At 40.3% G+C, this 27,500-nt stretch overlaps 1 protein-coding gene across 2 annotated transcripts in view; it reads left to right on the forward strand.

Annotated features, from left to right (window-relative positions):
• Window positions 1–27,500, forward strand: part of dnah7 (dynein, axonemal, heavy chain 7) — a 105,004-nt gene that overhangs the window by 70,372 nt on the left and 7,132 nt on the right. For both annotated transcript variants that reach the window (XM_047370128.1, XM_047370129.1), the window contains exons 50-63: window positions 1,821–2,011; window positions 4,943–5,076; window positions 5,184–5,519; window positions 5,692–5,818; window positions 6,043–6,237; window positions 9,333–9,425; window positions 9,510–9,686; window positions 9,820–9,981; window positions 10,060–10,260; window positions 10,347–10,508; window positions 10,982–11,167; window positions 13,080–13,217; window positions 17,882–18,112; window positions 24,538–24,690. In XM_047370128.1, coding sequence (XP_047226084.1) covers window positions 1,821–2,011; window positions 4,943–5,076; window positions 5,184–5,519; window positions 5,692–5,818; window positions 6,043–6,237; window positions 9,333–9,425; window positions 9,510–9,686; window positions 9,820–9,981; window positions 10,060–10,260; window positions 10,347–10,508; window positions 10,982–11,167; window positions 13,080–13,217; window positions 17,882–18,112; window positions 24,538–24,690 — 2,486 coding nt within the window. The remainder of the gene's footprint in view (window positions 1–1,820; window positions 2,012–4,942; window positions 5,077–5,183; window positions 5,520–5,691; window positions 5,819–6,042; window positions 6,238–9,332; window positions 9,426–9,509; window positions 9,687–9,819; window positions 9,982–10,059; window positions 10,261–10,346; window positions 10,509–10,981; window positions 11,168–13,079; window positions 13,218–17,881; window positions 18,113–24,537; window positions 24,691–27,500) is intronic.

Raw genomic sequence — 27,500 nt, forward strand, 5'->3', positions numbered from 1 at the left:
AAACCCAAGAAAAGCTGAATTTGTCTGCAGTGCACATCTTACAAACATTGTGTTTTGTGAAATCCTAAACTTCATCACCCAGCAGTGTTTTTGTTGTCAGTATATCATATTAAAAACCCACCGCTGGATGTTTTTTTTAGCTCAGTGTCAACAAGGAGACCCAAGGTGCTGATCCTTCTGGGAAAATCTTCAGGGATTTATCGAGCAGATGTTCCAGAGGAAAACTGGGGTGCTTTCAAGAAGTTTTCAAACAGATTAAATAAGGGTGGGAATGGGAATAAGGCACACGAAAACCCAAAGCCACAACTGTTGTTCAGGAGTTTTGTTATGATGATGTCATATAAAGGTTTTTAAAAGATCTACATAATGTTATTTTAATCTGTTACAGTGTGGATCATTACTTTTAACTTTTTAATTTCCTGCTTTATGACTCATTGTTTATTTGTCCTGTTGGGGTTAAAGAAGGACCCTAGTGCAGAAACAGACTGTGGCAAACAGAGTTCTTTATTGATGAACGATGGAGAACCTACTGGGGGCAATGGCAGGGAGAGCAGGTCATGGACCACAGGCAGAATAACAGAAAGTCTAACGGAAAAATCCAGCAATGAGCAATGAAAAACCAGGAGCATGGAAAATGACGCGTGCAGATGAGTTAATCAGGGAATAGGGAACAGCTGTGGCAGAAGGAAGGCAGGGAGGCTGAGGGAAAGAGACTAATCAACACAAAGGGAGCTGAACTAAGGCGCAAAGAAACTACTAACTAAGGGAACAAGACTAAGACTGATCTATGACAAATAAATCCAAATGTACAAAGATTAAAACCCAAGAATGAAGAAAGAAACTAAACACAAAGGAATGAACTAATATGAAAACATGATAACAATAATGAAAACAGAGGAATTAACTAAAAATGACAAGATCTACTGAACATAAATAAACCTCAAGGAAATGACCAAAACACAAACAGAAATGAAAACCAAAACCCAAACACCCAAGGATCGTAATATTATTTGATTGCTTCTTTAGTTTGTTTTTAGAAATATTTCCAGAATATTTATAGATTTATTTTTGCATTATCTAGTTATAGATTGCCTGACATATTTCCAGTTGAATGTTTAGTTAAAAATTTTTTTTTATCCTGGTTATTTTTATAGAAGCGCAGTGAGGAGTGATTCAGGATACATTTCATTGTATATTTGTATGACAGGTCATATTGCAAATACACTCTTGAATGCCTGAAACATATTTTAGGTCCAAATAACATTTATTTCTGATAGCAATGCAAAAAAACAATAATCACATTTATTCCATCACTGGATCTAAGACGTCAACAGAAGGACTTTATGTTTGATGCTTAAGTTGAACCATGTTAGAATCTAGGTATTTCTTACCCTGTTAGGGCTCTGATATTCAGTACAACTAATACCATCAAAAGACTAACTAACATGAGTTCACCTTTTGTAATGAGTGACATAAAATATTGAACTTTTTAACGATATTCTAACGTTTTTAGATGTACCTGTAGACCTAACAGCATCTGAAAGGCTGTGGCAGAGACAGGAATGCTGGACTCATACTGTCTGTAAATCATTTTTGGAAACCAGCGCAATGATAATGCTGAGATGTTGCAGGAAAACAATTTGCTTCAACTTGCTGTCTGGCTGCACAGACTGGAACAATTTTAAATTGTGCAGTGGCACAGTTGTTGTTGGGGTTGCAGTCCCTGTCAGGAGCTGACAATCTGATAGCTCCCAGATAAAATTGTTTTTGAAGATGAGGCGGCTGTTTGGGTAGAATATGATCGGATCGTTGTCTTTCAGTGCTGCTGGAGAACATTGGTGAGGAGCTGGATCCCATCTTGGAGCCTCTTCTGCTCAAACAGACCTTCAAACAGAGCGGGGCATTGTGCATCCGGCTGGGAGACACAACTATCGAATATGCTCCCGATTTCCGCTTCTATATCACCACAAAACTACGCAACCCTCACTTCCTACCTGAGACATCTGTGAAGGTAGGATTCCCTGATTTTAAAATATTTGCTTTTCTATTTTTTGACACAAATAAGACACACCTGACATTCGGTTTGACTTTAAAGTTCTGCTGCAACACATCCACCCAAACATACTCAGTGAGACAGATATGAGCCATAACCATAAAAGCACACTGCAGCATTCCCTGACGGCCGCCGCACATGGGTGCTGTTTGCAGCAGGTGTGAATGCTGAAGTAATGAGCCCTGTGCAACCCTTTATGCTTGCACTAACCTCCGCTTTGACACTCAGACTTCCAGCTTTAGTCCTGCAGGAACCCTGGATGGATGTTCCGCCACAAAACCTTTATCTGACACAGAGGGAGGAATGAAAAATAGATGCTGAAAGGTTCCAATGCAGACCATTGTATTCATCTATATTTAAAATGTCATTTTCATCTTTAACGTGACCAACTATGCAAACAAAAATTCAGTTTTAATATTTTATTATTAAATCATAAACCTCATGTTAACAAGTAGTTTTGGTGACAAAAATACTGATCTGTTCTGTCTGAACATTCAGTTTGAGTGTTAAATTTAACAGCAAACTGTTGTTGCTTAAATTTATTTTTTACTCTTTGTTGGGTGTCTGTTTTTTGATTGCACTAATTAAAAGACAGCTCATTTCTACCCCAATCGCACAGTGAATCATTGCTCCCCACCCTCTATAATCTAAAAAAAGCAATCCAAGAAAAGGAGCATTAAACAAAATTGCATTACAGAGAAAGAGGAGGTTGGAAAGCATCACAGAAGATCACATTTCAAGCATCTATTTGTGAGAGCTCACCTCTTTATGGCCAGCTATTAGATTGATTCAGCTCATTTTTCACAACTGTCTCAATTCCTTTCTTTTCTATTTTTGTCTAAATCTTTTTTTGGGCCACATTATTTTATAGTTTGCGGGTTTCCATTACCACCATTAAACACTCTTTGAAATGCAATAGTTCCAAACATGAGAGCTGAGCCACTGGAAAAACATCTTCTCAGATGCAGCAGGGATGCAGGAAAGTAAAGAAAGAGGATGCATGTGTGAAAAGATTTATCTTAGATCCAAGTTGTTACCACCAGCAGAGAGGTTCTCACTGCATCAATAGAAATGGAATTAAACCCCAGAGAAGCGCACTTATTTAGGTTAGAGAGAAGATATAAGCTTTTAACCTTCAGGTAAGAAGCGCTGCTTCACTTTGAGCTGCAACACCTTTCCACACTTTTCACGAAACAGTGGATGCATAATACTTCTTGAAGTAAAACACCAAACATTGTTCATCACAGATAAAAAAATCATGTCAAGATATGCTTTACAAAAAGATTAATAACCCTTGACCTTGTTTACATCTCATCACGTTACAAGACTGGGATTTTGTGTAATAAACCAATGAAAAGAAGTGCAGCTCAAGTAGAAGGAAAACGATACATGACATCTGAAATATAATATTCCTTTAGTTTAGATCAAAGTATATTCATCTGAATATCTCAGTTTAGGTTCCGGGTAACTAATCATTCACTGGTCCAACACAGAGACATACAACAATGCATACACGCTAAAACATGGATAGAACACACTAAATCAATGCACAAAGGCATGTTTATCACTTCTATATTATCACTCCAAATATCTTCTTCCTAGATATAGTCATGTTTGCATTTTCAGTCACACTTTGGCCAGTTTCCTGCCTCTAGGGACTAACTATATTTTCTCTGAATATGCAGTTGGTCCGAAAACGGCCCATTAGGAGAAGAACTGTCGTTTTAATCTACTTTCTTTTTCCATTTTACAGTTAGGGCTTTTTTTTTTTTTTTTTTTTTCAGCTCTAATGGCCTTTATTATTTTTCCAGAGTATTTTTAGACAGTGAGTAGACAGGAAATGGTGTGGAAAGAGTGGGGTAAGGGAGTGCAGAAAGCGTCAACGGGTATTCAATCCAGCGACAGCCTGCGTCGAGGACTGAGGCCTCCTTACATGGGTCGCACGCTTAACCCCACACCCCACCAGCGCCACGCTGTTTACAGTTAGATTGACAAACTTTGACCATGTTTTGCATCTTAATCAATGTAATGTTTATGTTGAGCACAAAGGCAACTACTCTTTGATTGACGCTCCTTTGGTAATAAAGGTCCACACAGTGCCAAAGGAAATATCACAGACACCATAACACCACCAGCTGTATGAACTGTTGAAACAGGGCAAGATGAATCCAGGCTTTTACGTCATTGAGACCAAATTCTGACTTTAGTATCTGAATTGTGCTGCTGAAATCAAGACCCCTCAGGCCAGGCAATATTTTTCCAGTCTTTTATTATCAGTTTGCTGAGTCTTTTAGAGTTGTGGGCCCATTTTCCTGTTACTAGCTGATTGGAGTGACACTTGGTGTTGTCTTCTGCTTCTGTAACCCATCTGCTTAGGTTCTATGTGTTGAGCCTTTAGAGATGGCAGACCTTGCATGTAAACATTTGTTATTTGAGCTACTATTGCCCATTCATTATTTTAAACCAGTCTGAGTACACTCCTGAATGCATTGTGTTGTTGCCATGTGATTGGCTGATTTGCTGTTTTTTAACAAGCAATTGAACAGAAGTACCTAATAAAGGGGCTGACCAGTGTAGCTGCAGTCTACCATAAATACTAGCTGGAATGTTGGATCGCTTGGCCTTAACCAAAATAATACAATCAGAAAAACTGGTTATCATCAGTCAGTGCATGTTTAATCTCCCACATGTCTAATTTCTACACTGTGTTGGTTCCTAAACTTAGACATATTACTTTGCTTATATTAAGTTTGTCTGATAAACAATTACTCAGCCCAGGAGAAAGAACATATTATTTAAAGTCTACATAAAACTGCAGTCAGATCAGAACCTACTTGTTATGGCCTATAAGAACTGTGGGAAATGGTTTATATCCTGCCTGTGATGTAGGTGACCCTGCTGAACTTCATGATCACCCCTGAGGGCATCCAGGATCAGCTGCTGGGGATTGTGGTGGCTCGGGAAAGGCCGGATCTGGAGGAAGAGAAGCAAGCCCTAATCCTCCAGGGTGCAGAAAACAAAAGGTACTGTTTCCCTCCATGGTGCATGGTCCATGTCCAACCAGCTAAACTGTCCAATGACAGGATTCCCTGAAAACACCAGAGCTAAATTAAACTGTGATTCTTGTCAGGCAACTGAAGGAGATAGAGGATAAAATCTTGGAGATACTCTCATCCTCTAAGGGCAACATTCTGGAGGATGAAACAGCCATTAAGATCCTGTCCTGCTCCAAGGTGTTAGCCAATGAAATCACAGAAAAACAGGCCATAGCTGAGCAGACTGAGCAGAAGATTGACAAGACCCGCATGGGCTACAAACCCATTGCAGTTCATTCTGCCATCCTGTTCTTCTCTATTGCTGACCTGGCAAACATTGAGCCGATGTACCAGTACTCCCTGACCTGGTTTATTAACCTCTTCATTAGTTCCATCGACAGCTCAGAGAAGACCGAAGACCTGGAGCAGAGGTAAGCAGGTCCAACTGATGGGCCAGTGACATCACTTCGGTCTCTCAAATACAAACGCTGCTTTGGTTAAAAAAGCTCGTAATACAGGAGGATGTCTTATAAATTCTGCTTGGTTTGGTTTCTTCTAGAACAAACATGATGATTAAAACTCCCACACATGTTCCTTTCACAGATTGGAGATCCTGAGAGACCATTTTACCTACGCACTGTATGTCAACATTTGCCGCTCCCTGTTTGAGAAGGACAAGCTGCTTTTTTCCTTCTGCCTCAGTGTCAGTCTGCTCATGTACAACAAGCTGGTGGGTGCATGTTCATGTGTGCATATGTCTGTGAGCACAACATCTCTGATGGCTTTTCCTATCATGTTTTCCACTTAGTGATTAGGTAACCAGTCCTTTTATGGACGATATAATCTCATTTAAAGCTCGCATTAAAACATGATCCCCAACATTTTCAATCTTTAAATTCCTCAATCCCAGATTATTCTGGTTCTGCTGAAACTTCCTTGATGTTAATGTTTCAGATGGATGAGGCAGAGTGGCGCTTCCTTCTTACAGGCGGCGTAGGCCTGGACAACCCTCACGTCAATCCCTGCAGCTGGCTTCCGAAGAAGTCTTGGGATGAAATCTGTCGTCTGGATGAGATGGAACGTTTCAAAAACTTCCGTCAGGATTTGGTGGAACTCCTCAGTGACTGGAAACAGGTTTACGACAGCCCGGTGAGTTCCAGCGAGCCGACCGCTTGATCTCAGTTGGGGTTTTGTTGCAGTTTGTCAGTATTCAAGATGCAGTGGTGATGATCTCAGGTGTATGAAAGGAAAACGTTGAAGTCAGCCGTACAGCAAAAAAATATATATTTTATTGGTTACATGCACAGTTAAATACAGTACAGTGTACAATGTCTCTTATCCAGCTGCAGATTTTACTTTTTTTAATTCTTGTTAATAAAAAAACAACAAATGTAGTCAATCCAAATCCATCAGCAGCCCATCATAGCTGTTCTAGACCTGAGAAATACAATGTTTTCATTTTCTGAAAAAAAAAGAAATGACTAAAGCATAACACTGGTTTGTTTATTAAGAAAATTATATAAAGCACAGCATTTCTAAATAAAATTTGTTTACTTTTTATGAGTAGAAAATGAAGTTACATTTTCTTATATTTTAAATGTATTTATTAAATTGTGTTATAATTAAATATTTATTTTATAATTAGTTATGTTCCTTATAAACTCTTAAATGTGCGGGCATTGAACTCTTACAGAATAATGTGGCTGTTGTTAATGTGCAGTGGAATATGTACAGAGTTTGTCCTTTCCAGTAATTATTCTTTTATTTTAGTAAACTAAATATAAGATCCTATTCCATCACCAAGTTTAACTTAAACAAATACAAATACACTTTAGGTGTACTATCTGATATCAGAAATATTGTTGAAAAAATATACAGAACATTTCACAAGCAAACTAATATTATAGAATATCAGATTTTTTTATATTTTTAAATGTATTTAGCTCTGCTAGAGAAAATGAAGGAGGTCATCTTTCTTTGTGGTCCTCTGCAGCTGGAGTGTAACCCTGAAAATAGATCAAAAATGTAATAAATTCCAGTAACAGGATGTAAACATCATAGGTTAATGGATAGATAATTACATAAATCCATAGTGTTTCTAACAAGTCTTTAAAATTACATATGCTCCTCCTAAAGATCAACAGAAATTAAGTTGTATCAATAGATTTCTAATAAATGTACCTATTTTTATACTTTATTTAAAATGTATTTAAAACAAAGTCACAGATATTTACTTTGTTACTTTAAATATTTTTGTTTTATATAATAATAATTTTATGTGTTTACTTTTAAATTTGTCTTTACTTCATTTTTAGTTCTGACTCGTTTCCCTTTTTGTTCTTTTTCTTTTTCACTGTAGAACCTAACAATGCACCAACCTACTGGAAATCATTCAGTTTGTCTTTGATTAGTTATAAAATCAAACTGGTTCTGAAATAGCCCACATTTTGTCAGGATGTAAATGCATCATTTGAAGTCATGTGCTCTCAACATTTTTATTCTGAGTTCAGTAAAGGTCAGATGAAGGTTAGGGACTGATGCTGTGATGCAGACATGGCATAATCTGGTAATGGCTTCATTTTCCTAATGATTTCTAACAACCGGCAGACCTCTAAGAAAAATGGAAATTAGCATTGTTTACTAAAAGGTTCTTTTCCAGTTTCTAGGGTCCAATCTGTACTGTCCACTGTCTGGTTTCGAGTGTCCAATCTCTAGCCTTCCTTTCTCATGTGTTGCAGCGTTCTTTGCTTCCTGTGGGACCACGCTTCACATCCTGTTTCTTTCACCTGATCTCATCAGAGTTGTTCTGATTAGTCTTCAGCTCCTCTGTGTATTAAATTTCTATTTATCAGCCGCTTTCTGTCAAATCTTCTGTTTTCTCACATCTTTGCTGTCTCGTCCTATTCTGGAGTGTTTTGCCTGGTTTGTCTTTCAGTTATTCTGTGACCTGCCTCCTGCTTCCTGGGTGTCAGCTTCACTGTTTCAGCCATATTTATTTTTTACAGTGTTTGTTTTAGTGTATGACTAAATCAAATTGTATCCGTTGTGTTTGATTACTAATTTTTTTACTAAGTTGTTTTTTCATCGTGTTTCTTTTTAAATGGCTGAGTTCAGTCAGAAAAATGAAACATGGTTGAAAAACAGTAGAAGGAGAATGACCTACATGTCTGTTTCAGAGGACATGGTGCTCACAGACAAGTCTTTAAATTACATAGAAGCTGAAATTGAAGTTTTGTCTCATTAAATGTTCTCCGCTTGGTTGTGCCAGTCACATCTATGCAGTTTAGATGGAGGAACAGCTGGTAAATCAATGTGTGGTGCAGACAAACATGTGCACACTAAGTTATCTTTCTGTTGCTTAACATGTGCATGCACACACCCTTTACACACACCAAGTTTGATGTATAATCAACACAATCAGCCACAACACTTCTGTCTAATTAGTTCTAGTTTGTTCCAGTTGTAAAATTCACATTTATTCAATCTGGATGTGAGAGCAGCTGTTCAATCAAACACACACACACACAAGGGGCACACACCCTATCATACACACTAGAACACAACCACACGAGTTTCTATTTCTACCCATATTAGAACTTTGTGTTGACTTCATTTTTGTAACATTTTTGCCTCACCCTAACCCTAAAAATGAGGGTCCACTGCATCGGGGCCGGACCTTGGTCCCCATAAGCCCCATCGGTCTTCAGGTTAGAAAATATACTACAAAAGACCCTAAAAAGGTGACATAAACGAGTACACACACACACACAGATTTGTTTACAGAAATCCTATGAGATTAAAAACAAGTATGTTCTTCTTCACAGACCTGCAGGTACATGGAGTCTTTTCTCACTTCCTTTGCTGTTTCACAATATCATCAAACATATCTTAAGACTAGTAACCCCCCATAAAACCACGTGTACCCTTAATCCCATGGTACACTCCCAATATTTTCAGTTTTCTGCATGTTATACTCTGATTCTTCTGTCTTCTATTTGACATGTAGACATGTTACACTTTTTACTGGTTCTCTCTTCTCCTACAAACTTAAATGTATCTTAATGTGTAAAACAGTCACTTCTGTCACAGACAACATATGTTGGTGACACCCGAAACTGTTGAGACAACCAGCGTAAATGATATTTGTGTTACATTCTCCGCAGCCTTTTGGTGTGAAATGTGTGATATTCAGAGGCATGCTCTAAATATCAGAGATGAGTGTTTTGTGCTGTGAATCTTTGCAGAACCCCCATCAGACTCCCTTCCCAGGCGCGTGGCAGGAGAGGCTGAACCAGTTTCAGAAAATGATGGTGATCCGTTGTCTCAGACCTGACAAGGTCTGTTTTTCTGGTGAACATACAGTTTACACTGTATGGTTCACATTAAGGAACACTGAAGATGTTCTCCACGTTTCCCCGCAGATCGTCCCCATGCTGCAGGAGTTTGTTTCAAGCAGGTTGGGCCAACCCTTCATCGAACCTCCACCCTTCAACCTGAGCACAGCCTTCACAGACAGCAACTGCTGTGCTCCTCTCATCTTCGTCCTGTCCCCCGGCTCAGACCCCATGGCAGCTCTGCTTAAATTCGGAGATGAAAAGGTATGGACACACATGGAAAGGTTGGGTGCTTTGGAGCCTACAACAACATGAGCAACAAACACTGTTTGTATTGAAGGATGGACCTGTTTCCGTTCACCAAAGCTATGAAATGTGTTATTGTTTGATCTCACAGGGCTTTTCTGGTAACAAGCTCACCTCCCTGTCTTTGGGCCAAGGACAGGGTCCTATAGCCATGAAAATGATTCAGACAGGCATTAATGAGGGCACATGGGTGGTTCTGCAGAACTGCCACTTAGCCACTTCCTGGATGTCAACACTGGAGAGAGTTTGTGAGGTAAAGGCAACCAAATATGCCCTCATCTCTAACCTCTGTGCATTCATGAGCTGATTCATGTTTGGTGACTCTGAGCAGGCACTGGGCCCAGATACAACCCACCCAGACTTCAGACTGTGGCTGACCAGCTACCCCTCGCCCACGTTTCCTGTAACGGTGCTCCAAAATGGAGTCAAGATGACCAATGAAGCTCCAAAGGGTCTCCGCTCCAACATCGCCCGCTCTTTTTTGATGGACCCTATCTCTGACCCTGAGTTCTTCAACAGCTCCAACAAGCCGGTCCGTTTGTGTGCAGGTTTGCTTCCACCCTCAGTATGGTATTTCTCTTAGAAGAGGCCTTACGTTTGTGTTTGTTCAACTTCCAGGCTGTGTTCAAGAAACTGCTGTATGGCTTGTGTTTCTTCCACGCACTGACCCAGGAAAGAAGGAAGTTTGGACCATTAGGGTGGAACATCCCATATGAGTTCAATGAGACGGACCTGCGGATCTCTGTGCAGCAGCTGCACATGTTCCTGGAACAGTATCAGGTATCTTCACTTAGAGATATGTGAGGGGTATTTTATTAAATAAGCCCTTAGTTAAAGCTAAAGAAGCGGGTCCTGCTCCACTCAAGTATTCCATTTCATGAGCCATTTTTCAAGCCCCTCTTGACATTTTTCCACAAACACTCCAGCACTCGTGGTTCTGCTGCAGCAGACATGAAGTGCTGAGGAGCTCTTTTTTGTGGGTGGTGACATTTTCAGCTTGTAAGTGAATGCTCCTCAGTGAATCTGTAAGTGAAATCCTCCTCTAGGAAATGCCACATTGGTCACAGCCTCACCCTTCATTGGGATCTTACACCAGTCTGAACAAAACATTCAGTCGGTTGATTGGTCTTCAGAACAGACTCAAAAGGAGGGAGATTAAAACCTAGACTGAATGTTTGCATGTGTTGAAGTCTGCTATACTTGTTGTTTCCCTGTTGGACTTACTGAATGTAGCTGCTGTCCTGTGTCTGCAGGAAGTCCCATTCGATGCCCTGCGCTATATGACTGGGGAGTGTAACTACGGAGGACGGGTCACTGATGACTGGGACAGACGAACCCTACGCACGATCCTCTCTGTCTTCTACACTTCACATATTATCGAGGACCCTGACTATAAGTTTGATGCCAGCGGGCTTTACTATGCACCACCTGAGGGCGATGTAAGTCAGAAAAATCAGCTGAGATCAGAATAGGTCCCTGCATGACCCACTCCCCTCTCCTGCAGGGCTGAACTGGTCAGACAAACTGGTCCATGTCTGTTAAAGGCATAGCTTTGCAACAAATTGTTTGTAGCTGAAATTTAAACAGGAGGTGCTGAAATGAGAGAGAAGTTACAGTCAGACTTTACAGCCATTACTGACTCGGGTATATGGGGTACGGGTACCTGTGATAAATAAAGTGTCATTAAAAGATCCCAGAGCTTCTCCTGGAGAAACCTTTACAGATCTAATCATGCTGACAAAGCTGGAACTGTGGACCTCATGTAGTATCACCATTTATGCAGTGGCCTCCAAAGATCCACACAGCCCTGGGAAAGCAGCAGGTTTTTGTGTTGAGACAAAGGTAAATTATTTTAAAGCTATTTTTAACATTTCTGTACAATTTAACTAAAAACAAATGCATGGAAAATCTAAAAATAAGAACAACCCAGTTGCATAAATAAACACGTTTTCATTCAATTGCCCGCTCTGCCGGCAACCATTCTCTAAATCAATCGTATTTTGAGGACATTTCTTGTCCACAGCCCTGTTTCAGTTCTGTCAAATTCAGTTCTGGATCTGGCTCCCAACAGTAACATTTTCTGCTGATGAAGTCATTGTTTTACTGATCTAGATGACTGCTTGATCTCCCAGTGGTGCTGAAAAGAAAAAGCTTCCTATCAGACTCTTGAAGGTTTTGGTTTAAAACTGACAGGTATTTGGAAGTATTCATATTTCCATCCACTTTTATAAAAACCTCAGACTATCTGAAGAATAGTAACCCCAGAACATGATGCGTCCTTCACCGTGTTTCACTGTTGGTGCGTTGTTCTTTTAGGTTAGATTCAGTGTTTGAGCGTTGTTTTTGTGTCCGTTTTGGTGTTACCTACCGGCCCAAAGTTCAAGTTTGGCTTCATCAGCAAATAACACGTTCTTCAACAGGGTTCTTTCAGACATACAGAGAAAACAACAGACTGTTATCACATGTGGAACTCAACCAGGGCTTGGTGGATTTTTCTGCAGCTCCTTCAGTGTTGCCGTTGGCCTCTTCACACCCTCCCTGTCAAGATTTAGTCTCATTTATTAATCAGTTTTGTAGAAAAAGCTGCTTTAACAATGTTTTAGTTGAAGGGTCTGCAAATTTATGCAACCAGGTTGGTGCAGCTTTTTATCTTGTTTTGTTCTTCCCCCTAACACATTTACTTGTTTTTTCTGTTAAATGGTACAGGTTAAATGACACATTACAGATAGGAAACAGTTTTAGATCATTTCTCAACATGTCATTTTTTTTACAAAAATAAAACCTGGCATTTGAACAGACGTGCAGAATCTTTAGAGCCACTCTAGTTTCAAGACTGAGCTGAGGTTTAAGCATTTTGGTAGATGTAAGAGTACAGCGTAGACATGTTAGAAAATCATTTAATGACCATCAGGTAAACAATGCTGCTGGCTGCGTCAGAGCTTTAAAAGCTCAATAAAACTGGAGTTTTTCAAGCAGCCATAGTTCCTGACCCAGAGTTCACACAAACTGTTGATGAGCTACCTTTAAAAAGTCATCAGCAGATAAAATGTGTGTAATAAGGCACAGCAGGCAGCCTCCGTCACTGAGGGCTGATGGATCTGTTAACACAGCGCAGTCTACAGCGAGCACCATTTTATTTGGCATTTTGTTTAGCGGTACTTCACCCCCCTCCAATCACATCTTTTATTCATGAAGTCACATTTACATATTCATTAAAACAAATGTCAGCAATCTTAGGAGCACAGTTGTTTTTCAGTGAGGGTTATTACTGCAGATGTTTTCTGTTACGTTAAAATGCCTTCTCAAAGTTAACCCCCGCTCCGCTCCTCTCTGCTCCCGTCTATGTTGCAGTACAACAGCTACTTAGAGTTTACAAAGTCGCTTCCTCTCAACCCGTCGCCAGAGATTTTTGGCATGAACGCGAACGCGGACATCACCAAGGATCAGGCCGAAACGCAGCTTCTGTTTGACAGCATCCTGCTCACACAGGTAGCTCCACACCCAAAGGTTAACCACCAGGGCCCTCCAGGGTTTAAATTAAATTTTGACTGTACCTAATACATCCATCTTTGATACCACACTGCATTGTTTACTCCAATGAGTTTGACACCTGAGCACAGGCAGGCAATCTCATGCAGTTTATTTAAATTTGTGATCATATTATTCAGCTGTAAATCTATAGTTCGTCTTTGATTTTACTTCTATTCTTTTTTAGGTTTATTGTTGTAAAATTGCTTCATCTGAATCTTTGTGTTCCCTCCTGATCATCATCTTGGCTTGCTACCACTTTTAAAGAGACTCTAAATGAAAACAATGACATCCATCCACTTATCATAGTCAAATATATTCAAACATCCCCACTAATATCTGGGCAAATGTCTCTTTGGAAGTTACACCTTGACCACATCCTTCTGGTAGCAATAAACAGGCTTCTGGCGTCATTCTGGCTGGATTTCTGACCATTCTTCTTGGTAGTATTGGTGGAGTTGTGTGCAGGACACAGCCAGTTTAGATTTAATCATAGTTCATACATTTTAATATGGTTGAGGTTAAAGCTTTTGGAAAGCGATTCCAGAAGCTTAATACTAACCGGCTTGAATCTTTCCAAAACTAGTTTTATTGTGTGAATCATTGTTCTGTTGGAACTCCAAACTGTTTCAATCATCTACTTCAAAAAAGTGGGAAGAATTTGGAGGTTAGTCCTCCTTCTTCATTTTTCCATCCACCTTAAAGCAATGCAGCAGTACTTCTAGCAGGGAAACAGACCCACAGCACTATGCTATCACCGCCATGCTTGACAGTTGGTAAAGTGTTCGTAGGATTAAAAGCCTCAACTTGATTTTTTCTTGTCATTTTGGTCAATTTCAATGTGTTGATGTTGGAGCAAGGGCTTCTTTCTTGGTCTTCACTCTCTCATTTCATGGTGATGGACATTGATACTTGTTCCATCAGTTTCCATTTCATGACAGTCTCGATCCTTGCTGGTTCCTGGGGTTGTTTCTCAACATCAAAAAAAATCTCCTTTCATCTGAGAGGGACCGTTTGGGTCAGATAGTGGGACCTAAAAAGATTCCCTCCCTTTCAGTGACCGATATGATAGTATTTTTGGAAGCATAGCAAAAAGGACAGATTTACAGATGGAGAATCCAAAACAAATTCCTCTTCTGTTGATGGTGTCAGAGACAGGATGTCAGCCAGGATGCCAAAGAGGTGAGCAGTTTTCTCTGCTCTTCTCTTGTCTTCTTATAGACAATATATTAATATTTCCAAAAACATGTTCAGACTGGTTTTGGAGTGGTTAGAGCACACTATCATTAGGCTTCTGGAATGGCCATCCCAAACTCTGGCGTCAACCTCATTATAAATTTATTATAATTTGATTGGAGCTGCTTAGTTTATTAAATTACAGTTGTCATTATTGTCCATAATATACTTGGCCTGTTAGCTAGATCTTCACTTCCAACTCTTGATGTATACCTTTAGTGACTCAGATGCTAACGCTCCTAAATGGTGGTTACAATGTGATGAAGGAAAAGACAGAAATGAGTCCATATACCATCATCATTGTTATCTCAATATTCAGCCATAATATCTCAGTAATGTTTTCCTGATATCATGCAGCCATATATATTCTTAAAGTAGTGTGAGTGCCGCAAAAAAACAGTCAGTTTAAATGAGCTTTGCCAATTCAGTCAAGAACAGTGGTCAAATATCCATGCAGAAATGTGCCAAAAGCTTCAGTTAAAATAATCATTTTACTCATCAGATGAATCATAAGTGGATGGAAACTTCTGACTGGAACTGAATTACATTATATTAAAATATACCACACACCACGGATTAAACCTAAATACAGGTCCTTCTCAAAATATTAGCATATTGTGATAAAGTTCATTATTTTCCATAATGTAATGATGAAAATGTAACATTCATATATTTTAGATTCATTGCACACTAACTGAAATATTTCAGGTCTTTTTTGTCTTAATACGGATGATTGTGGCATACAGCTCATGAAAACCCAAAATTCCTATCTCACAAAATTAGCATATTTCATCCGACCAATAAAAGAAAAGTGTTTTTAATACAAAAAACGTCAACCTTCAAATAATCATGTACAGTTATGCACTCAATACTTGGTCGGGAATCCTTTGGCAGAAATGACTGCTTCAATGCGGCGTGGCATGGAGGCAATCAGCCTGTGGCACTGCTGAGGTCTTATGGAGGCCCAGGATGCTTCGATAGCGGCCTTTAGCTCATCCAGAGTGTTGGGTCTTGAGTCTCTCAACGTTCTCTTCACAATATCCCACAGATTCTCTATGGGGTTCAGGTCAGGAGAGTTGGCAGGCCAATTGAACACAGTGATACCATGGTCAGTAAACCATTTACCAGTGGTTGTGGCACTGTGAGCAGGTGCCAGGTCGTGCTGAAAAATGAAATCTTCATCTCCATAAAGCTTTTCAGCAGATGGAAGCATGAGGTGCTCCAAAATCTCCTGATAGCTAGCTGCATTGACCCTGCCCTTGATAAAACACAGTGGACCAACACCAGCAGCTGACACGGCACCCCAGACCATCACTGACTGTGGATACTTGACACTGGACTTCTGGCATTTTGGCATTTCCTTCTCCCCAGTCTTCCTCCAGACTCTGGCACCTTGATTTCCGAATGACATGCAGAATTTGCTTTCATCCGAAAAAAGTACTTTGGACCACTGAGCAACAGTCCAGTGCTGCTTCTCTGTAGCCCAGGTCAGGTGCTTCTGCCGCTGTTTCTGGTTCAAAAGTGGCTTGACCTGGGGAATGCGGCACCTGTAGCCCATTTCCTGCACACGCCTGTGTACGGTGGCTCTGGATGTTTCTACTCCAGACTCAGTCCACTGCTTCCGCAGGTCCCCCAAGGTCTGGAATCGTCCCTTCTCCACATTCTTCCTCAGGGTCCGGTCACCTCTTCTCGTTGTGCAGCGTTTTCTGCCACACTTTTTCCTTCCCACAGACTTCCCACTGAGGTGCCTTGATACAGCACTCTGGGAACAGCCTATTCGTTCAGAAATTTCTTTCTGTGTCTTACCCTCTTGCTTGAGGGTGTCAATAGTGGCCTTCTGGACAGCAGTCAGGTCGGCAGTCTTACCCATGATTGGGGTTTTGAGTGATGAACCAGGCTGGGAGTTTTAAAGGCCTCAGGAATCTTTTGCAGGTGTTTAGAGTTAACTCGTTGATTCAGATGATTAGGTTCATAGCTCGTTTAGAGACCCTTTTAATGATATGCTAATTTTGTGAGATAGGGATTTTGGGTTTTCATGAGCTGTATGCCAAAATCATCCATATTAAGACAATAAAAGACCTAAAATATTTCAGTTAGTGTGCAATGAATCTAAAATATATGAATTTTAAATTTTCATCATTACATTATGGAAAATAATGAACTTTATCACAATATGCTAATATTTTGAGAAGGACCTGTATTTCAGCGGTACATACAGAGACCTTTTCAAGAGCTAAAAATATTTCCATCCTTGTTATGCAGCTATTTTTTGAGAGTGAACAGATGATCCGACTCCCAGTGACTGGTTGGATCCGTGTGATCCTGCATCATGATATCACAGCTCAGTTACTACATAGCTCAGTTCAACATTTACTCTGGGTTAGGTTGTTGGGGATCACACCTTCCAGTGCTGCTGCAAATCCAACGTAAAGGATTTTACATCAACACCTACTTGAAGATGTAAGAGGTGCTGCTCCTTCTGCACAGTTCAAACCGATTTATTTCTGCATTCGTGTATTTTCAGACACAGAGCTGTGTGTGTGTGTGTGTTTCTCAGCTCTGTACATACAGTAGCAGTTTATTTCCAAAGCTTCAAACTTTGCGGGCGACAGATAAATAGACAATTATCTCGACACGCATCATGACTCCTACATTTAAAGTTAAATTTAGAGCTCCACAGAGTCTGGAATTTATTCATTTTAATTCCAATCAACAAGATTAATATTGGCATCAGTCATGTGTGGACTTCATTAGCATCTAATATGCTCTCATCAGTCTCAATGATCGATAAACAGGGACACACTTAAACTGGATGAGGCAGCTATTTATCATTCTCCTACTGTAAACCCAGCACCATTAGCCAAAGATTATCCATTACTACTGGCTGAACATCATGTAGGTGAATGGTGCAAGTTGGAGTGAGAGGAAAGCGGAAGAATCACAGATTAGAGTGAATAATTATCGGCATGAATGAGCTTCAGAGTCGTTGATGAGAGTGTGTCAAATTGGGGTGTGGGAGAAATTGGACAGAAAATGTGAAGCCTTTCAGCTCCTGCTGTATGATTAGATCCTAACATTATATTTCTGCTGGAGCTGCAGCTCCAGCTGCAGTCTGCAAATAAAGAAGATAAAGTTAGAATTAAAGAGGAGCTGATAACATATCTACTGTCACTCTGTTTATTTTGAGATGTCTAATTTTAAATCAGTCATCATCAACATGATGAAATAAGAGTTAGACCTTCGTAACATCAATGCAGAAGAGCCTCTGAAAAGAAATGCATGATATGACACACGAGAGGCTGCAAATGATCATTTTCCCAAAAAACGATGAGCTGTCATTTTAATGAGAAGCCTCCATCTTCTGATTGCCGCTCTGTGTGTCTGATCAGTCCCGCTCTGCAGGCGGAGACGCCAAATCCTCTGATGACATGGTGTTTGAAGTGGCAGCTGATATCCTGAGCAAGCTGCCTGCAGACTTTGACTTGGAGGCCGCGCTGAGGCGCTTTCCTACCAACTACAACCAGAGCATGAACACGGTGCTGGTGCAGGAGATGGGCCGTTTCAACAACCTGCTCTGCACCATCCGGGAATCCTGCATCAACATTCAGAAGGCCCTAAAGGTAGATGCACACAGGGACTCCTACAAAGTAAGATGAACCTGTGATGTTTGATGTTCTCTGCAGCGGAGACATCTGTAATGCTTCATCTTTTCAGTCAGGGCTTGGTTTCAGGTTGTTAAACTTGGTGCTGCTGCAGTCAACTGTATTCTTTATCGCTTAGAAATTTACAACACCATATAAGACCAAATATTTCTTAATTCCATTAAAGGCGCTTTATATAAACAGTGGGTCCGAATCATTTAATCTTATTGATTTTACATTTGTGAACCTCAAAATCAATGTTTTCTCATTATTTCCCCACTTCTGCTGACTGGCTACAGACTAAATACTGGGAACAGCCTCAAAAATCAGATACTGTAAACACATTCACTCATCTACAATCAATTTCCTGTCAGTTAAACAAAGACAGCAGTAAAGGTTAGAGAAGGAGAAAGCATTATTTAGGTCAAATCTTCCTGGGATTTTACAGGGCCTGCTGCTGGGAGATGATCTGTGGACATGAACTTATGAGAAAACTAAGTTTTTAACCTAGTAAAAAAATGAACTCAGATGAAACATTCAATGAAAAATGTGAATTAAATGTGTTTCCTCCTGAAAGCTAGTTCAATCATTTTGTCAGCAGGAAGTTCACCCACACTTTTAGGTTCCTAGAACATACTAAGTTTAAAAAACAAAATCTTTGCTGCAGTTTGAGTTATCATAAATCATGTTTTGATGTCTAACAAGCTATTCAGGAGTCAGTGAAGAAGTGCAGATGGACAATGTTGGTAAAGGACCTTCTAGCTTGATGTCCTTCACATTGGACGAAGACCACACCACGACATTAATAATCAGACTGAATGTGGACGGTCTCTGCAGCGTCTTGCACAAAACCTTTGTTGTAAGGTTGAGGTGATTCATCATGATGGTGGCAACTTATCCAGAACATGTTTTCCACACTTGTGGAATAGGGCTCCTAGCTGAGAAGCCACAACACCTCCAGATGGTGCATAGGGCTGCAGATTTGGAAACGTAGGGAAGATGACCCTAAGTATTCACACAGAACCATGTAGGACCAGGTCAGTTTGGATTGCTTTTTTCCCTTGATAAATGGAATCATCATTTGAAAACTGCTTTTTCTATTTATTTAGCGTATTTGCCTAATATTTAATTTAGTTTAATGATCTAAAACATTTGTGACAAAATGTAGAATAAGCAATAAGGGGCAAATACTGTTTCCCACTCTGCATGGAGCTGGGTTATTGTGGCTTCTTAAATTTGAATATTTTTCCTTTAAACAGATTTGCTTGTTTTCCCATTAGAAATTCTACATATAAGGTAGAAACATTTAGAAATGAATTATCATGGTCTAATGCACTGCCTGGCCAAAAAAACATCACCACCTAGATTTAACTAAGCAGATAGGTACCAGCCTCCCACTGGATAATTACTGCGATTATGTTTCCACATCCCGCGGTCGTGGAAATGATGTCAGTCTGTTTCAGAAGGGTCAAATCATTGGCATGCATCAATCAGAGAAAACAAGGATATTGCAGAAACTACCGAAATTGGTTTAAGAACTGTCCAACGCATTATTAAAAACTGGAAGGATAGTGGGGACCCATCGTCTTCAAGGAAAAATGTGGCTGGAAACAAATCGTGATCAGTGATCACTTAAACGTTTGGTGAAATCAAATCGAAGACAAACAACAGTAGAACTCCAGGCTGTTTAGTAGTGAAAGTAAGAGCATTTCCATACGCACAATGCGAAGGGAACTCAAGGGATTGGGACTGAACAGTTGTGAAGCCTAAAGAAAACCACTAATCAGTGAGGCTAACTGGAAAAAAAGGCTTCAGTTTGCTAGGGAGCATAAAGATTGGACTCTGGAGCAATGGAAGAAAGTCATATGGTCTGATAAGTCCAGATTTACCCTGTTCCAGAGTGATGGACCCATCATGCCTGGTGTCTACTGTACCAGCCTGTGGGGCAGTGCTATGATCTGGGGTTGCTGCAGGTGGTCAGGTCTGGGTTCAACAACAGTATGTGTTCAAAGAATGATGTCAGCTGACTACCTGAATATACTGAATGACCAGGTTATTCCATCAATGGACTTTTTGTCTTTCCTGATGGCACGGGCATATTCCAAGATGACAATGCCAGGATTCATCGGGCTCCAATTGGTAAAGAGTGGTTCAGGGAGCATGAGACATCATTCTCACACATGGATAGGCCGCCCCAGAGTCCAGGCCTTAACCTCATTGAGAATCTTTGGGATATGCTGGAGAAGGATTTGACTTTACCATCATCGATACAAGATCTTGGTGAAAAATGAATGCAACACTGGGTGGAAATAAATCCTGTGACATTGCAGAAGCTTACCGAAACAATGACACAGCGAATGCGTGCCGTAATCAAAGCTAAAGGTGGTTCAACGAAATATTAGACGTGTGACCTTTTTTTATTTTGGTGGCGATTTTTCTTTTTTTGGCCAGGCAGTATATTTTACTACAAAGTGAAACAGTGATAAAAAAACAAACCTTTTAATTTAACAGAGATGTGCACTCGAGAGAGAGAGCCTCTGTAGGACGGCAGGGACAGCAGCAGGAAGAACCAACGTGCCAAGTCCTTAAAGTGCAGTGAAATTAGGTTTTCCAGATTTTCTATGATCTAACAATCAGTCGGTCTCAGAGGTCCTGGAGATCATAGAAAGGTCCTACTCTGGTCTGGAGGATAAAATCTCTTACATTTGTACATGGCTTAAACCATACCAAAACAATGACAAAACTGTAATTATGTAGCAGTTTAAATCAACAGCAGCTGTAGCAAATAAAATGCAAATAGAACAGTAATATATTCCCTCTCTTCCCTTTTTTCCTCAGTCTGTGGTTCTTCAAAGCACAGTGGTTTATATAGCTGGGTATTTACCCTCTGTCTGGTCACTAATGCAGAACAAGCAGGAGAACAGCATGAGAAAAGAAAGCTCCTGGAAAGCTAAAGCTGGGATTTCAGGCCAGAGCAGGTTTCTAAAATTTTCCAAAACCAAAAATATTTTGGTACAGAAATGATTTTCATACACAGTGATGGAACATACAGAGAAAGGAGAGCTGTAGGAAGGTTATAATCTTTTACTTTTTACACACTGATCATACATACCATCAGGATTACTGACAGGTGAGGTGAGTAACCCCCCCACTTTTCTCCTGAGAGAACTCACTTCTTACATGCATGGATCAGATTGATAGATCCAGACATTATAACAAAAAGTTACAGACATTATTGCAGAAATATTCCGATGATCCAATAGATCCATGATGGATCGAATGCTGAGTGAAGGAAAGTTATGGATAGATTTTTGGTGGACTGTGAAAGGAATGACCTCATCATAAATGTGAAAATGATGATATTGTTTTCAGTTTATAGTTTTCTGCCTCTGTATAAAAATGGCCGACCCTACAAAGAAATCAGACTATTATAAAAAAGCTGATTATTGCTTAATAAACAGAAAGCACCGCCAGCCTTCTGCTCACCACAGTCATCTCTCTGCCGATAATAAGCAACATCTGTCCTGTTGGGAATGAAAGGTGAAAAATCCTCATCAGGTTTGCTTGTTTGTCACGTCGGGTTATTATGTGCTGATTGTGGTTGGATTGCATCATTCATTTTGTGTGAATATTTCAGCATCTTTGATTATAATAAGCATATTGTTCAAAGGTCACTAAGAACTGACAGCTGCTCACATATATTAACTAATTGAATGTGATCCATCATCTTAATAAGGCCTTTTATTTGCTTTCTTTCTGACAATCAAAATGTCTCAAAATGTACGAAATAAAGATTTCAGGCTTCCACAACAGATGATGCATTAAATACCAGTTGATATGTGAGAGTTATGTTATTAAAGAGCCAGCAGAATGTCATCATGGTGTTCATCAAAATGTCTACCTTGTTAATTACACAACGCTTATATATGAAAAGCTTCTTCATTGTATTTAGCAAGCCATGTTTCCTCTCTGCTGATGAACACAATCCTCAACAGGCATCCATTAGAGTCAAAGTCAGGAAGTGAAAAATCACTCCCAGCAGTCTGTCACTGATGAAGACCAGCTTCATCTTCTCTCAGATTTGACTGATGAAACATTTTCATTAATCTTCTTATTAATGTTTTGGTGAATATTAACATTAACAGTGAACAGTTCTGGTCAGAGGTGCATCACAGTTATAATCATGAATGTTGTATTCATTTGGCATTTTTCTACAACATATGAATGCAATGAATGAATGTGGATTTTCTCTTTTGCAACAGGGTCAAAATATTATATTATATTATAATTTGGTTATATGTCTAATAGCAAGTTGCGCATCAATCATTAAGAAATGTCTGGCATCGTTCTGGCTGATATTTAATCACTCTTCATGCCAGAATTGTTAGAGGTTCAGGTAAACAGGGCCAGCTTTTAATCATGGTCCATAAATTTCCAACAGGACTGAGGTCAAAGGTTAAGGAAAGACATTTCCAGAACCTTAATGCTAGTATCCGACCAAAGTCAAGGAAATAATCCTGTCAGTTTTTTAAGTTCAGCAAATTATTAAAGCATTACTCATAAGGCTGATATAAACAAAATCTGAGTGATCGGTAACAACATTTCTGACAGATTCTGTTGCAGCTTTTATGCAGAATGCTTTAAATTAAAAACATAAAATTGTGAGCTTTAGCTGAAAAAATCCCCTCATTGAAAATGTAACCAACAGTCCACCTTAGAAAGAAATCTTTCTTCAGTAGAAGTTTTTATTCAAAAGATGAAAAAATTAATAAATAAAAAGTGCAATTTCTAAGAATTCAAGTTCAAGTTTTCTTTTGATAATCAATCAGTAGCTAAATGCTGAAAAATATTGAGCTTTGAAAAACTTTAGCAGCATTAAGTTCAGCTTTTGGCTTACCACTTACATCATAAACCTTATCTGCAGAAATGAATGGAAGAACTGAGCCTGTTTTACTCCTGATGAGAGCCTTAAGGTCTGGAGGTATATTAGACACTGGAACCTTTAGGACGAGCTCAATGTTCTGCCTGTTTCTGTGTTTTATCCTCAGCTGAACTAGAACTGAAAGCCTCTTACAAGACAAAGATTTCTGCTCCTCACAGTTCAGCACCAGAACCAAGAGAGTCCTAAACTCGGTGAATTTCAGCCAACGGTCTCATGATAGCAGCTCACTCTTTGTTGCTTGGCAACATGATCATGTCTGTGTGGATGTGTCTTCATCTATTTTGTTCTCAGATTAATAATATGACACATAATATCTGTAGTTTGACACAAACTTTGCATGTGAAGTGATGGGTGTCAACTTGCATTACATGGCATTATCTCCACCTACTGCAAGCAGTGTTTACATACAAGATACAACTAATTCCTTTCTTGGCATTTGTTTGTCCACAACTCACTAAAACGGGCCAGTGACCCACTTTTGATTCTGGACCCACCACTGATCTCTGACAGGGTTGACCAACTGAATTATTTTAATCATTGTTCTGCATGTCTTAGATGTCTTCCTCTCCAACACAGGTGAAACTGCCAGGTCTCAGCTAAATGTCATTATGGTGACATAATGACAATAAAGAATCTCAAATCTTCAATGAAATACCTTAATTACCTCCTTAACATATCATCAGGTTCTGCAAGATTCTGATTCTGGTGTGTTGGACCAGACAAACATCTAAAGCATGCAGGACACCGGGTCCTGAGGGATGGAGTTGTCCACCACTGATAACAGCTGTTGATTTGAGGTGAAGTTGAAGAATGTGAAGGCAGTCCTCATTCTTCATTTTTCTTTGCACTTCATGCAATGCAGCCCCACAGGATGATGCTGCCACTACCATGGTTAACAGATGGTGCAGTGTTCTTTTGGATTAAAAGCCTAACTTTGACTACAAACATTCTTCTCGATATTGTGACCAGACGGCCCGATCTTTGTCTCATCTGACCAACAAACTTTATCCCAGAAAACATGTAGCTTGTCCTTTTGGAAGGCTGGAGATTTTAGTCTAGCTTGAAAGTGTGGATTTCAAAGCAGGAGCCTCTTTCTTGGTCAGCATCTTCTCAGTCCATGATGCTGTTAAACAGTTGTGAGTGTGGATGCTGACTAATGTTAGAACAGTCTCCTGTTCATGGTAGGCTTGAGCCTTGGTGGTTCCTGGGTTGCAACCTCCTCATGGACAACAAACCCAATATAAGTAGAGATGCATAAATTTAAACGTGTCCTCAATTATTGTTTTTAATATAATCATCATTCTGCCCTGGAAAATAGAACAGTACAAATAAATCATTCACTGATTTCATTTTTCACTTTTAATGAATTTCGCCAAATTCATTAAAAGTTCCTGTCGATGATGAGTGAATAGGAACTCCTCAGCAGAACTGTATCCTCATATATCTCTGTGTCCTCATGCAGGGTCTGGTGGTGATGTCAGCAGAGCTGGAGGAAGTCGTCAGCAGCATCTTGAAGGGTCGTATCCCCGGCATGTGGATGAAGAAGTCATACCCCAGCCTGAAACCACTAGGAAGCTTTGTCAATGACTTCCTCCAGCGACTCCAGTTCTTACAGGTGCCTAAACACTCACAGGTTCTTCCAAGCTGTTAACATGAAGGTTGTTTTTTGGAGAAGAGAGATCCTGAAGATGTTGTGATATCAGCATAAACAGGTGACCTCAGGGCATCAGCAGAGACAGAACCTTTTCCATGTGTTAATAATGAAAGAAGAACAGCAGTGCTGCATGAGGTGCGGGTCTCTGGAAACAGTGTTCTTTCATATTTACAATAGGTATTCTTCTGATTTTCTGTAAATCGGAAGATGCTTTGTCACATGAACTGAGCTGAACCTGCTTCAGGATGCACCACATTAGCTGTTATAAAAGAGCTTTGTGTCCTGGGGCAGGGAAATTACCACCCACAGCCATCTGAAAACAGGGAACAATTACAGGGAGCCACATGACCGGGACAATACTGGTTCATCAGGCAGTTCGGCACATTCCCACAGCAGAAATACTTTATGTCAGAGCTCATTACAGTGAAAGGAACCCTGTGTGTGAGTGGAATGTCTGTGTGACTCCTGACCGGCTGAACTGCAGAGTCACAAGTTTCTTACCTCAGAAATAACAGCTGTCAGGAACATTAAGATCAGAGCATCAGGATCCCTCTGCCTCAGCTGACCGTGAGAGACGGAGCTGCTTCAGACGTTTATAAATGGGTTCCCGTCACTGTGCTTCGCTGCAACACTGCACAGATGTTTCAGAAAACCAGATAAACCTTGTTTAGTTTGTTTACAGAACACAGATCAACTCCACTTCCACTCTGAGATGGAGCATAACACACAAATGGAGTTTTATCGGCCCATCACATCGCTTTGCACATGGAGGATATGCAGGTGTCCCTTTTGGTTTTCATCACAGGAGCTTGTTTCACATTCCATAGCATGATGAACACAATAAGTTGGGACGTTCTCTAAGCACGAAGACTCAGGACAGAAAACAATGACCAAATAGTGTGTTAGAATACTTTCCATCCAAAGAACCAGACTTTACTGAAATCCTTTTGATCAAACTTTTAGTACAGTAAAAAGCTCCTGAAATCAAACTATGAACCAGCGTTGGTTCCACTAGGAGCACCTTATGAAAACCATGATTTCCATTTATCTTTTGAAAAATACTCATTTTCCATTTCTGTTCTGTTGATCCTGCAGATAAAAGCTCAGCAACACAGTTTTAACAGACTTAACATTGACTTTTTCCTTCAACAAAATGATTCTCAAAGAGACCTGCAGTAGCTGGGTTAAATAAAAGGAGCAGAAGCATCTCATGGGTTCTGCATCAGGTCAAAGACAGACATATGGACTTTGTAGTCTGTCGCAAAAGTGACATAAATTCTCCTTGGTCACGGCTTCATACACTTAAAGCATAAATTACCATTAGAATTCAATGAGAACTATTCATACAACGAATAGCTGAAGAGTCATTTAAAGGTTAGGGGACTATGATGGCTTGTTGAGAAGCGTTATTGCAGATAAACAATTTTTTGAAAATTGCTTTTTCTGGGGGCTGCACGGTGGCGCAGTTGATAGCATTGTTGCCTTGCAGCAAGAAGGTCCTGGGTTCAATTCCCAGCCTGGGGTCTTTCTGCATGGAGTTTGCATGTTCTCCCTGTGCATGCGTGGGTTCCCACCGGTTACTCTGGCTTCCTCCCACAGTCTAAAGACATGCCTGTTAGGTTAATTGGTAACTCTAAATTGCCCTTAGGTGTATAAATGTGTGCTTGGTTGTTTGTGTGTTGCCCTGCGATGGACTGGCGACCTGTCCAGGGTGTACCCTGCCTCTCACCCATAGACTGCTGGAGATAGGCACCAGCTTCCCCGCGACCCACTATGGAATAAGCGGTAGAAAATGACTGACTGACTGACTGCTTTTTCTGGCAAGAGGAGCTTTGTATTTCCTTCCAAAGGAAAGAAGCGGTGAGTGGGATGTGAATGGTCTGCCACAGACATTATACAGCTAACCTGTCAGATATATGATTTATATAGGTAAATATGCTAAATTTGCCTTTATGTGTGCCCTGCTTCATTCTGAGAGTCAGCAGGCTTCAGCTACCAATGGGTACACGTTATTCACCTTTGGGAAATCACTATTGACAGGCTGGAATGGGAATTATTGCAAGAGGAGCTGATGTTGAAATCCTAAAGAACTGCGACTTTTTGCTCCTTAGGATGAAAGTCTAAAGAAATGCTGAGAAGTGTGAGACTTTTAGAGTACTGAACTTCATCCTCAGATTATCCTTAACAGGAAGAAACAAACAGGACAGTGACACAAAGATAACAACAGTTTGATGTGTTCTGATGGTCCAGTACACACTACAGTATACCCCCTTCAGTCCAGTACGCACAAAGTACCTTCTCCGGCCGCTTTATTAAGTACACATGTTCAATAACTTTCTAATACTAATAGCACCTCTGCTAGCATGACGGCTTGTTGGTACCAGACTGCTACAGGTCTGAGTATTTCAGAAACTCCTACCGTGGTAAATGGCCCGCACTTGTATGGTGCTTTATTAGGTGCCCAGAAACCCCAAAGAATTTTACACACCCATTCACACACACTTTCACACACTGACAGTGGTAGGCTACATTGTAGCTACAGCTCCCCTCTGGCAGACTGACAGAAGTGAGGCTGCCATACAATTGGCTCCACTGGGCCCTCTAACCACCATCAGCAGGCAAAGCAGGTGAAATGTCTTGGCCAAGGACACAACGACTGAGCTGTATGGGGGGGACATGCCTTGTTGATGTCAGAGGTCAGGGGATAATGGGCAGACTGGTTCCAGATGATACAAAAGCAACAGGAGCTCAAACAACCCCTGTCTACAACC

The sequence above is a fragment of the Girardinichthys multiradiatus genome, chromosome 7 (genome assembly GCF_021462225.1).
Source record: "Girardinichthys multiradiatus isolate DD_20200921_A chromosome 7, DD_fGirMul_XY1, whole genome shotgun sequence".
NCBI lineage: Eukaryota > Metazoa > Chordata > Actinopteri > Cyprinodontiformes > Goodeidae > Girardinichthys > Girardinichthys multiradiatus.